Below are 13,591 nucleotides of genomic sequence, written 5' to 3'. Positions count from 1 at the left end.
TCTCTCGCTAGACCCCGTGACCGACGCCGCTGCTACCCAGTACGACTACGGTGTTGACGACCCATCTTTCTTGCCAGAGCAACCAGGCAAGCCCCCCCCCTTGATCACCAGATATCGCCTACTCTTCTCTATACTACTTGCATTAGAGTAGTGTAGCATGTTACTGCTTTCCGTTAATCCTATCCTGATGCATAGCCTGTCATTATTGCTACTACTGTTGATACCTTACCTGCAATCCTACATGCTTAGTATAGGTTGCTAGTACTTCATCAGTGGCCCTACATTCTAGTCCGTTTGCCATGCTATACTATCGGGCCGTGATCACTCGGGAGGTGATCACGAGTACATATACTATATACTGTTACATACTTATGTTACCGTTCGGAGATGGGGGCTGAAGGGGTAGGTGGTTCCACCCAGGTAGTGATGGGCCTGGGTTCCCGACGGCCCCCGACTGTTACTTTGTGGCGAAGCGACAGGGCAGGTTGCGGCCACCTAGGAGAGAGTTGGGCCTGGCCCTGGTCGGCGTTCGCCGTTATTTAAAGATAACACGTTTAACGAGATCTTGGTATTTGATCTGAGTCTGGCCACTGGCCTATACGCACTAACCATCTACGCGGGGACAGTTATGGGCACTCGACGTCGTGGCATCAGCCGAAGCCTTCGTGACGTCAGCGACTGAGCGGCGCACGCCGGATTGGACCGTAAGCCTGCTCTTGTATTAAGGGGGCTAGTTCTGCTTCCGGCCGCGTACGCAACATGCAGGTGTGCAATGGGTGATGGGCCCAGACCCCTGCGCCATAGGATTTAGACCGGCGTGCTGACCTCTCTGTTGTGCCTAGGTAGGGCTGCGACGTGTTGATCTTCCGAGGCCGGGCATGACCCAGAAAAGTGTGTCCGGACAAAGGGGATCGAGCGTGTTGGGAAATGTGGTGCACCCCTGCAGGGAAGTTAATCTATTCGAATAGCCGTGATCTTTGGTAACAGGACGACTTGGAGTTGTACCTTAACCTTATGAAAACTAGAACCGGATACTTAATAAAACACACCCTTCCAAGTGCCAGATACAACCGGTGATCGCTCTCTCACAGGGCGACGAGGGGAGGATCGTCGGTTAGGATTATGCTATGCGATGCTACTTGGTGAACTTACCATCTACTCTCTTCTTTTGCTGCAAGATGGAGGTTACCAGAAGCGTAGTCTTCGACATGACTAGCTATCCCCCTCTTATTCCGGCTTTCTGCAGTTCAGTCCACATATGATACCCTTATTCCATTTGATACCAATGCATACATATGTAGTGTAGCTCCTTGCTTGCGAGTGCTTTGGATGAGTACTCACGGTTGCTTTGCTCCCCATTTTCCCTCTTCCTATATTCGATTGTTGCGACCAGACGATGGAGCCCAGGAGCCAGACGCCACTGTCAATGACGACTACTACTACTCGGGAGGTGCCTACTACTACGTGCAGCCCGCTGACGACGACCAGGAGTAGTTTAGGAGGATCCCAGGCAGGAGGCCTGCGCCTCTTTCGATCTGTATCCCAGTTTGTGCTAGCCTTCTTAAGGCAAACTTGTTTAACTTATGTCTGTACTCAGATTTTTGTTGCTTCCGCTGACTCGTCTATGATCGAGCTCTTGTATTCGAGCCTTCGAGGCCCCTGGCTTGTAATATGATGCTTGTATGACTTATTTTATTTGTAGGGTTGTGTTGTGATATCTTCCCGTGAGTCCCTGATCTTGATCGTACACGTTTGTGTGTATGATTAGTGTATGATTGAATCGGGGGCGTCACAAGTTGGTATCAGAGCCGACTGCCTGTAGGAATCTCCTTTCCAACTCCTTGGCCGAAGTCGAGTCTAGTCATTGAAAAACTTTTACTAACATGGTTGTGCGGCTTACGGGCCCACGTTGCCATTGGGTACTAGTAGGATCTTTTATTCCTCGACCTTTACTCTGGGAGTCTAAACTCTCTTCTATTCGGGTTAAATGATTTTGCTAAAATCTAACTTTAGGTTCTCGAAAATACTTCCTCCCGAAGAGCCCCTTCAGGCCAGATGATCGCTTGTTGCACCAGAAGATTCTGAAGACACTCTCTGATGCTTTCCCGGGACCCTTGTGCCCTTTGTCGTTGCAATTCCATACCACCGATAAATCCCTATGGAAAGCTACATACACTTGTTGTCCATAACTTCATTCCCAGTTGATCTTGTTATTACAAGATACCTCGGAAATTCTCTCTATTGTTCCGAGAATACTTTGTACCTACTGCCTTACAGTTCATTATCCACATATACACCCCTACGGATAATTTCTCACACTTACCGAGTATCCGCCCATCCCTAGTTGTTCGTGTGTTTCACTAAGTTCTTCGAAATAATATTCAATCTTCCGAAAATCCTTAGCAGCTTATTGCTTTTGAAATTCTTGCTTGCTTGCATTATGGTTAATCCCACAAGTATAGTAATCCTATTGGCATCCCTTGTCACTATCATTCTTGAGTCCATCGATTCAATAAGTTGTGAATGTTCACAATCAACAGTCGAATCCTAAGATTATCCTTTCGGCTCAGACATCATTTGGATATGAGCTGGATCTAGACCAATCAAATTGCCAGCGATTGAACCCCTAAGCCTACTCAACATATTCATCCTTAATCAGAGCGTTTGCTTCTGATCGCTTGAATTAGAAATCATAATTCCTTTACATTTGAGCTTTGAATAGTCAGTTGTTCCTATACCCCATTGCCTTTGCATTGTTTCTTCTTCTGATTGTGTGCCGATGCTCTCATCAGCTCCGTTGTGGACCATCAGATCTTTTGTTGAATTATCAATCCGACAATGTCCTTTATATACAAAAACCTCGAGAAGTTATTTCCCTGATACATAATGCCATTGGTAAATTCTATTCTCTGATATGGCCAACGACACTCTACTTTCGAGCTTGAGTTATTTACTTCTGAACTTTGTAGTATAGGTTCCTAAGATACCCGATGGGTTGGACCAATGCCTTCCCTAATCTGTGCAAACCCGAGAGTTTTCACAGGTCATATTCTCCTGGTGATTTACCAGATAAAATTTCAACACCACAACTCCATCGAAAATGAGGAGTGAATGAAAGGTTATGCATTGAAGAAGTGGGACTCGACCTTGAACCTTGTGTTCATGCACATGGACACAATGTAGATCTTATCATTAATGCTTCTCTTAAATTAATTATTACCTTGGTATAATTTCTTATATCTGGGATCTGGCCTTTTGCAATCGTGGTTCCGACCATGTTCTCCTTTAAATACCATTTCTCGTGCAAGTTTAAGCACTTGTCTTCTGCAAAGCAATACCCTAGTCCAACCTCTACTTTGATCTGTCGTCGAGTATTAACCCCCTAGCATCTCGAGATTATCTTGGGACTGCATAACTTTTTATGAGTTCTGCATCAAGTATTACATTCTCACTGATTACAATTTTTCATGGGCTCTGAGTTATTTCACTCGAGAACACCGATAAGTGAATCGATTCCGCACTCCGATTCAATAACTCTAAGTAATTTTCATTGCTTATGAGTTTAATAATCCTTCAACTCATTCCTAGCCTGGTCGGCTACATCATTATTGTGCCAATTTTAACTGTACTACCTGGTCCTTCCCGGAGCACAACTTTTGATGATGAGCTAAACTTACGTTGATCTCCCTTGTCATATCATTTCTCCTTGAACATCAAGCTTGATTTCGAGTTCGTGTTGTACCCTTGGTTCCAATAACTTTCGCTATATCAGTCCTTTGACTTGATGTTTTCGATGTTCGATTTCATCTTCATGAAACCTCTCGACAAATGTGTCGTGATCATCATCTACCTTCTGAGCGTCTCCAGGATATCAATCGAATTCATGATGAGAGATATCATCCTTACCCCTTGACAATTTGGGTTATCATTGGCAACATTATTGCAATCCCTCCAACACGAAACTTGTTCTTGTTTTGTGTTGTATCTTGATTCCCTTGCTATCTAGTTTAGGTTATGTTCTACCTTGTAGTATTACCGTCTTCTATATCAAGAATGTTGTGCGGATTGCTCCACCTCTTAAGAATTCTTGGTATAGTGATACTTCTCCCCATCATCATTCTTTCTTGGTCCCCGTGTTGGTTCTAACCGGGATACCAACAAGTGAACGGTGCTGTTTGGATTTTGCACTTCTAGCAACCCTATTGCTTTGAAGTTAATGGTCGATAGTTTCATTCTAAGTCTATCGGTTATTGAATCACCATTCTAAACAATTGATCATGCTACTTAAGCACATATCTCGGGTGCACTTTTAACCGATGTTTAATTGTGTGTGTTTCCCTCGAGCATACATCATTATATCATTTGATCTGACAAATGTCATCTCCTTGATTCACATAATTCAGGAAATCCATATTTCGGGAATCTCGATGAATGGTCGCTGAGTCCATCAGCCACCTCCTCATCCTCTCCCTGGTTTAATGATGAACTCTTGTTTCGGAACTCGCTTCCATAGTTCATTTCCCGAGAATCTTACAATGACATCTCGTCACCTTTTCTTCTCGGGCATCCAGAGTCTGAGGTATCCTGACACCAATCAGATCTGAATCTCGGCCAGATATGATGGTTGGGACATATTTCCAAGAGTTATACCATTGGTCTTTATATGACCCGGTAAGGTGATGTCATGCCTAGCACACCTGGTAGGAGGCTCTATTGTTATAATTTTCCTTTTCAGCCAGGTTAAACACTCTTCCATGAGAAAATTGTAAGACTTATTCTACCAGTTGTTCCTGATGAATACTTCGTGTATCCAAAGACTGACCTTTGCTTGAAGACCATGTCAATGCTATCTCGAAGCATGGCTATGCTACTTCGATCATCAATAAGAGCATTTGAAGCACAATGCTAAATTCTCTTTATCAATTATCCAAACACCGTTGTATGGGTAATGTCCTGAACTTTCTCTCCCCTTACCTAAAGAGTTTTCTACATTATTTCCTGTCATGGATATCGTGCTCTGTTTGTCCTTGGGAAGGATATACCCCTGAAATATGTGTTTAAACACATTTTCCTTTCCATTGTTCTGTTTAATTTCATAATCATATTGTCCTTTCCATTGATTGGTTTGACCTTTCTTGAGGTCTATATGATCTAAGTAGTAATATTCTCCTGCTTATGTAAACACCTCGGTGTACAATTCTGTCAAGCAAGACCTTGTTACTATTGTTGATGACATTCCGGTAGCCATCGATGGACGAGAACTTTGCCTAATGGTCCGCCTCATTCAACGAGCAGGAAAATGGTTCTCTTCATACCTCGCCCTTGGTACCGACATTGTTACCGACATAACAGATAGGCTACCCTCTGACATGTCTTGCTATCATGACCATGCAAGATGTCAACGCCCTTCCTACTTTTAACCCATGGTGGGCCCATAACCCACAGTTCCACAGGATCGAAACCTGACTCTCATGTACACCCGTGTTGCCAAAGTTATGCCGTGCTTGATTTCATTTGTAATTCATGGGTCATCTTCCTAACAATATATTTTGGTATAAGATGCAATACTTTGTCTCGTTGCTCTAGACCCCCTTTCACACTTTGTTCAGGCATCGAATGATTGCCTACCTGCTCGAAACTTCTCATGGTACCTTTTTACCTTGCTCTCGGTAATTTCTTAAGTTTCACTTCGAGAGTTACTTTACGCCACCTGTCCTGATGATATCTAAATAAGCAACATTGTAGTGCTCAGTTCTTTCAAAGATACCCCTTAACCTTTTTGTAAGTACGAGGGAACTTCCGAAGAAGGATGACTACTTCATCATGATGGGCTGAAACAGAGGAATGAAGGCATCAATGTAATGGATCGACCTCTTCGAGAAGAGCAACCAAGACTGAGAAGATTCGTTAGAAATTCGTAACCAAATCTTTTCCCCTCACTCTACCTCTTAAATCTCGGGACGAGATTTCTTGTAGCGGGGGAGAATTGTGACGCCCGGATAATTAAGCTACAGTAACCCTCTATTAATGATGCCACATTACCACGGTTACTGTTGCCAGTTTCATGATGATTCAATTCTCGTTCCGAGATCAAACTCAAAATCAAGTCAAGCAAATAAAGTTTTCAAATATTAAAAATAAAGTGTTCGAAATGTAGCAAATAAATCATAGATGATTATGGTGGTGAAACCACATTTTTTCTATTATTTAAATGCACTAAAGTAAATAAAACAACAGCTTAAACAATTTAATAAATTACTTTTATAATTAATAAAATACTAAACTATTTTATTTGGGTGCCATAGTTAATGTGGCAATAGTATATTTAGTTACACTAAAATTAGAAACTAGTTTTATCTTTTTTTGGAATTGAAAATAAATTGGAAACTAAACTAAAAACAGAGAATAAAAAGCAAACAGAACAATAGAAAAGAGAGCCCCCCCTTTTTTTCACACTGGGCCTTGGCCCAGCTGGCCAAGAGGCCACCAGGTCGGCCCACCCCAGCCTACACCTAACCCATCCCCCCCTTGACCTAACTGCCGCACCCCACACTCCCCCCCATGATCCCCACTCTTCCTCGTTCCCTCCCTGCGCCGTCACCCACGACACACACACACGCAGTCGCACAGAGGAGGGGCGCCCCCCTGTTTGATCCCCTCCACCCGGCACCCCCCACGCGCGAGGATCGCCATCGCTCTGCTGGGGCTGCAGCCAACCGACGCCGAGCACCGCCACCCCGGGCCTCCTCCGCACCTCTCCTCTCCCTCGCGCGAGGCCGCGCCTCGTCGCCGGCGCTCCCCGTCCCCGGCGACGCGTCCCAGACTCCTCCTCGACCCCCACTGCCCCGTGCCCTGCAAACCCCGCCGTGAGACCCCCTCCTCTCCTTGCTACCCCGCTCGGTGCGCCTCTCTCCGTCGCCACACGCACGTCCGCCCAAGCCCTGCCTGCGGTCACCCCGCGCTGGTCGTGCCCAGCTCGCGCGCGCCCGCCCCCGCGGCCACTCGTGCCGCCCGGTGCTCGTGCTCGCGGTGAGCACGCGCGCACCCGCCGCCGCCCGCACACACGATCGCCTTCCCCCTGGCCGCGGCCCGCGCGCCTAACCTCGCCCGTCGCGCCCCTGCATCGCCTCTTCGGGCTGAGACCGCCCCCGTCCTGCTCCGTCCGGTCGCACGCCGCCGCATCCCGGTTCTCTCAACGCCGCCACCGTCCCCTACAGCCACTACCGCACTGCTGCTTCCGACCGCAGGCACGCCCGCGCCTCCCCGCTCGCGCTAGCTCCCGCCCTGCCTCCGTCGCTGCTGCTGCCTCCGCGCACGCACGCTCCCGTTCCCCTCGCCCTGCTCCGGTCCGGGCTCGCGCCGACCACCACGCCCCGCGGGCAAGTCTGGCGCCCCGTCGGCTGTCGCTGGTGCGCCCGGGCTCGCCCCGTTGGGCGCCTGGCGCTAGCGCTCGTAACCCGCCCGCGGCGCCCTGTGCCTGCTAAGGCCAGGGGCCAATGACATGTGGGGCCCACGGCCCAGAACGTTTATTAAAAAGATTAATTAAAAAAAGTAATATTAAATAAATAAATAAATATTTAACTTAATTAATTCTATTAACTAACTATTAAACCTAATTAACCTGCTAATTAATCTAACTAAATAGTTAGTTAGTTAGTTAGACAATGACAGTGGGACCCACGCGTCAGTTTGACCAAGTCAATTGACTCTTGACTGCCGACATCACCCTGATGTCATGCTGACATCATAATGGCATTTCCTAATTAAATTAATTCTGATAATTCTAAAATTAAATTAAAACTTTGAAACATATAAAATAAACCGTAGCTCGGATGGAAAAACTTTGTACATGAAAGTTGCTCAGAACGACGAGACGAATCCGGATATGCAGCCCGTTTGTCCGCCACGCATCTCTAGCATAGCGAACACGCAACTTTCTCCTCCGGTTCATCTGTCCGAAAACGTGAAACACCGGGAATATTTTCCCAGATGTTTCCCCCCTTCACCGGTACCACCTCATACCGCGTAAGGGCACCCCTAGCACCGATACTTGTCATGTCATGCATCGCTATGCATCTGTTTGCTTAATATTTATTGTTTCTTCCCCCTCTTCTCTTGCTAGACACCGAGACCGACGCCGCTGCTACCCAGTACGACTACGGTGTTGACGACCCCTCTTTCTTGCCAGAGCAACCAGGCAAGCCCCCCCCCTTGATCACCAGATATCGCCTACTCTTCTCTATATTGCTTGCATTAGAGTAGTGTAGCATGTTACTGCTTTTCGTTAATCCTATCCTGATGCATAGCCTATCATTGTTGCTACTACTGTTGATACCTTACCTGCAATCCTACATGCTTAGTATAGGTTGCTAGTACTTCATCAGTGGCCCTACATTCTAGTCCGTCTGCCATGCTATACTATCGGGCCGTGATCACTCGGGAGGTGATCACGGATACATATACTATATACTGTTACATACTTATGTTACTGTTCGGAGATGGGGGCTAAAGGGGCAGGTGGTTCCACCCAGGTAGTGGTGGGTCTGGGTTCCCAACGGCCCCCGACTGTTACTTTGTGGCGAAGCGACAGGGCAGGTTGCAGCCACCTAGGAGAGAGGTGGGCCTGGCCCTGGTCGGCGTTCGCGGTTATTTCAAGATAATGCGTTTAACGAGATCTTGGTATTTGATCTGAGTCTGGCCACTGGCATATACGCACTAACCATATACACGGGGACAGTTATGGGCACTCGACGTCGTGGTATCAGCCGAAGCCTTCGTGACGTCAGCGACTGAGCGGCGCGCGCCGGATTGGACCGTAAGCCTGCTCTTGTATTAAGGGGGCTAGTTCTGCTTCCAGCCACGTATGCAACGTGCAGGTGTGCAATGGACGATGGGCCCAGACCCCTGCGCCATAGGATTTAGACCGGCGTGCTGACCTCTCTGTTGTGCCTAGGTAGGGCTGCGACATGTTGATCTTCCGAGGCCGGGCATGACCCTGAAAAGTGTGTCCGGACAAAGGGGATCGAGCATGTTGGGAAATGTGGTGCACCCCTGCAGGGAAGTTAATCTATTCGAATAGCCGTGATCTTCGGTAACAGGACGACTTGGAGTTGTACCTTGACCTTATGACAACTAGAACCAGATACTTAATAAAGCACACCCTTCCAAGTGCCAGATACAACCGGTGATCGCTCTCTCACAGGGCGATGAGGGGAGGGTCATCGGTTAGGATTATGCTATGCGATGCTACTTGGTGAACTTACCATCTACTCTCTTCTTCTGTTGCAAGATGGAGGTTACCAGAAGCGTAGTCTTCGACAGGACTAGCTATCCCACTCTTATTCCGGCTTTCTGTAGTTGAGTCCACATATGATACCCTTATTCCATTTGATACCAATGCATACATATGTAGTGTAGCTCCTTGCTTGCGAGTGCTTTGGATCAGTACTCACGGTTGCTTTGCTCCCCCTTTTCCCTCTTCCTATATTCGATTGCTGCGACCAGACAATGGAGCCCAGGAGCCAGACGCCACTGTCAATGACGACTACTACTATTCGGGAGGTGCCTACTACTACGTGCAGCCCGCTGACGACGACCAGGAGTAGTTTAGGAGGATCCCAGGCAGGAGGCATGCGCCTCTTTCGATCTGTATCCCAGTTTGTGCTAGCCTTCTTAAGGAAAACTTGTTTAACTTATGTCTGTACTCAGATTTTTGTTGCTTCCGCTGACTCGTCTATGACCGAGCTCTTGTATTCGAGCCTTCGAGGCCCCTGGCTTGTAATATGATGCTTGTATGACTTATTTTATTTGTAGATTTGTGTTGTGATATCTTCCCGTGAGTCCCTGATCTTGATCGTACACATTTGTGTGTATGATTAGTGTACGATTGAATCGGGGGCGTCACACCGTCCTTCAGCCAACGAATCCTCGATCTCTGCCTGTCAATGGTGCGCTCAAGGGAAGCTAAACCGAGCAGAGCCAACTTCAAGGTCCAGCGCAGCCACAACTCCATCGGACTCAGCCTCCTGCGCTCTTGCGCTCTGTCCAGCCTCGCAATCACCCAGGTGGCAGTCTTCATGCGCATTTTAGTGTTACCAGTTTTCCTCTGCCCCCAAGCCTGTAAGTATGCAGCCGTGTTTCTGAGAAGCGTGTCCAGCCTCTTGAACTGGTCAAAAGTATCATCGCTGCAGACCCAAGCTTCTTGTGTCGCCTCGAGAAATCCATCGAGTTTTGTCCAATATAACTTAAAGCGGAAGCGGTGTTTGACTTGAAAGTTGTTGCTCGTGGAGAGATGTAATCGCGCATGATCCGAAGCACTAGTAGATAGCACTTGGAGCAGGTAATCGGGGTGACCTAGCTCCCAATCCACGGAGACGAGAATCCTATCAATCTTGGTGAAAGTTGGCGAGTTCCTTTCATTCGACCAAGTGAAACGTCGTCCGTGCATGTACAGTTCCTTGAGCTCGTGGTCATCCACGAAGTTTTGGAATTTGCTCATCATTGCTCTATTGATATTCTGGTTGCTCTTCTCGGATCCCCTGAGAATCATGTTGAAGTCACCGAGGCACATCCAAGGCTTTGGACAAAGCAGCCTCCTGCCATAAAGGTCTTGGAGGAATTGCGTTTTCAGCTCATCACCTTGCGGCGCATAGACCACCGAGATCCACCATTCATCGCCATCAATCTGATGGACTTTGCCTGTGAGGAAGTTTGAATCGAGTTGGATGCAGTCCACGAATAAGCGCGTCATGTCCCAACCCTGTAAGATACCACCACGCGTTTCCACAGTAGGCAAGTAGGCAAAGCCATCAAGGGATGGCCCTAAACATTGCAAGACAACAAACTGGTCTACAATCTCGAGCTTGGTCTCTTGTAAGCAGACTAGGTTTACTCTAAGCGAAGAAAGAAACTCCCTAACTACCTTCCTCTTGGCAGGGTTATTCAGCCCTCTCACGTTCCAGCAAATGATCTCCGGGTTGTGATCCATATCAAGGATTCAACAACACCCACACCCCGCGGCATGCTCAGTGCACACCGATCACCACATCAGACTCTCGTGGCAGCTCGTCATTGGTGGGGGGCGCATTTGCCGAACAACGCCGCAATGACCCTCACATGCTGCTCCCTCAGGGGGGAATCGAACAGCTCTTGGAGATCTTTGACTGCCTCGTCATCCACCGCCATCTCTTCTGGGACAAGCCCAAGTGCTCTCAGCAACACGCTTTTCACCTTGTTGGACTTGGTTGTGTTCGTCCCAGCAGATCGCTTGGTGGATCTCGTAGTGCGCTTGGGTGTAAACGGTTTTGCCTCCGGCCGTAGAGCTGAAACCTCGCGCAGGAGAGGTGGCGCCAACTTTTTGACGATGCTGGAACAAAACTTCTTCACCTCGCGTAGGCCAATGCTTCCTGGGCAGTCATACCTTCTGTCGAATCCACCAGCATCAAGTTTGAGTCCACTTCAATCGGATTTGAAGATAAATCCAGTGATATATCACCCACAGGCTGCGACTGGACCGTATTCAGCATGTTGCACTCGACGTTGCATGGAGATTCCTCATCCACCAACCGGGTAGGTGCATGGCTCACGTCCGTGCGTCCCATCAGCCCAGCCACCTCTGAGGTTGGGTCTCGCGCCTCCTCCGATGTCCTATTCTCCTTGTACGTCGCCATCCTGTCCAGTCTCACATGCACTGTCTTTTGGGATCTTGGCCTTTCTTGTCTTCTTTCACTTGGATCTGTGCACCTTGACGTGATTGGCTCCGCTCCAAGGCCAACAGGGCTTCCAAGAGCTGGTCGGGCATCTACCTTGGGCGTCGCGTCCACTTTATCCACAATGCACCGAGTTGCCTCCTACAATAAGCTGTCCTCACAAGGCACCAGAGCCAAGGCCCCAACCGGTGGTTGGTCGGTTTCAGGGACAAGGCGCTCTTTTGACGTGTCGACCTAATCTTGTACCCTGATGATTGGCTGGCTTGATTCTATTATGACCAGATCTTGTACTCTTCCAGCAGGCATCGAAACAGCGAACGGGGCCACCTCTCTCTGAGCTAGCTAGCTAGTGAGTAGAGTCAACACGATTTGAATCCAGATTTCATCCTTAGACTAGTCACAATGGACTTTACTAGTAAAATCACACATTTCAATACAAGATTGCTTATGTAGTAGCTAATTAATAAGAAGAGAGGGGGTTTATGGTAACTTAGGTAGTTACTGTAACATCACACATTTCAAGGCATAATGAGTCTATAGCCTAATAAATGAACTTTTTCATAATAGTACTCATATGTTACGTAGGTAGTAACATAGACTAATAACATCGGCAAGTTACTATTCTATGTTACTTCTCACTGTGAGAAGTTTTAGCATTATCTGAATTTTAATAAAGCTGGGCAGGAAGGTCTTTCCATCAGAAAAAAAAAAAGAATGATCGTGCTCTGATTTCGACGAACTGGACACCACAAACACAAATCGACGCGACACGCATCGGCAAAGAGGAACATATCAATTCCGTCGGTCGTGGTCGTACAGCCACGCGCGTTTCACCACGACCACACAGCCGGGGTCGCCTGGCGAACCGCCGGCAACGGAGGCGGCGCCAAGCAGTGCTGCGGCCACCGGCACAAGTACCCCTCACCGCAGCCGGTCGCGACCGCCTGGGCTTGATGATGTTCCCTCTCCTCTTCGATGTCCATCGCTGCCGTTCCCTCGGCGTCCTCTTCCCCGTCCACTGTCTCCGCGGCCGTGGACGGCTGATTCGCCTCTGCCGCCACGTGTGCCGCGCCCCAAGGGACCAGTGCCAGGTCGGCGCTCCCCTCTTCCTGAGCGCTGGACAGCACCGCCCGCACCGTGCGGCCGTCCGCCTCGCGCAGCATGTCACGGATCCACTCGGCGCCGGCGCTAAGGGGCGCCCAAGGGGGGAGCCGCCATTGGCCGAGAAGGCCGAGCCGGCCACCAGCGCGCGCGGCGTCGACGGCCGGGCCGTACACCACCACAGCCCTCTTTTCCCCTTCCGCGGCCCCGAGCGACGGCGCCGGCGGCTCCTCCGCCATCATCACGTCGCCCTCCGTCCCAACGGCCGCCGCCGCCGGCACATCGTGGCCGGCGCCGGCAATCTCCAGCCGCCTCATCTTGGTCGCGCGACAGGAAACCGGAACGCTGCCGCCGTCGCCGTCGTCGGGGAACGCGAACAGCCCCGGCTCCTCCTCGCCCTTCCTCTTCATGGTCACGCCGACGCCGGGGGCGTACTCCATGAGCACCACCATCGCGCTCACTTAGCTTGCTTGCTTCGTCGCGCGCTAAGCAAATCAAAGTGCCAACCACCAATCCAATCCCTCTATTACCTCTCTCTAGTGCCGCTACTGACTGATCCAATCCCGCTTGCCGTGCAGTTGGGCTTGTGGTTGTGCCGAACGAGAGTGTGATGGCGAGAGATATATGAGCTCGATCGGGGAGAGGGACTGGGTGGACAGGGGAGAAGAGAAGCGTGGAGAAGGTTCGGTTCAACTCCGGAAGCCTCTGGAATCTCCCGCTTCCGTTTAGTGTGGACAGCGACAGCACGAGGAGTTGATTAGGCGAATGTACCGAAAATGCCC

General features: G+C 49.1%; 1 protein-coding gene across 1 annotated transcript; it reads right to left on the bottom strand.

Moving 5' to 3' along the window:
- Positions 1–12,405: 12,405 nt before the first annotated feature.
- LOC125523004 (uncharacterized) lies at positions 12,406–13,514 on the bottom strand. The gene has a single exon (XM_048688038.2). The coding sequence runs from the start codon at positions 13,259–13,261 to the stop codon at positions 12,539–12,541; it is 723 nt and encodes a 240-aa protein (XP_048543995.1). The 5' UTR covers positions 13,262–13,514; the 3' UTR covers positions 12,406–12,538.
- Between the last annotated feature and the right edge of the window lie 77 nt (positions 13,515–13,591).

Source organism: Triticum urartu, chromosome 7A, assembly GCF_056163025.1.
Source record: "Triticum urartu cultivar PI428250 chromosome 7A, HENAU_Tu73, whole genome shotgun sequence".
Lineage (NCBI taxonomy): Eukaryota > Viridiplantae > Streptophyta > Magnoliopsida > Poales > Poaceae > Triticum > Triticum urartu.
The sequence above is the reverse complement of the archived record's forward strand: the minus strand, read 5'-3'. Positions and strand labels throughout refer to the sequence as shown.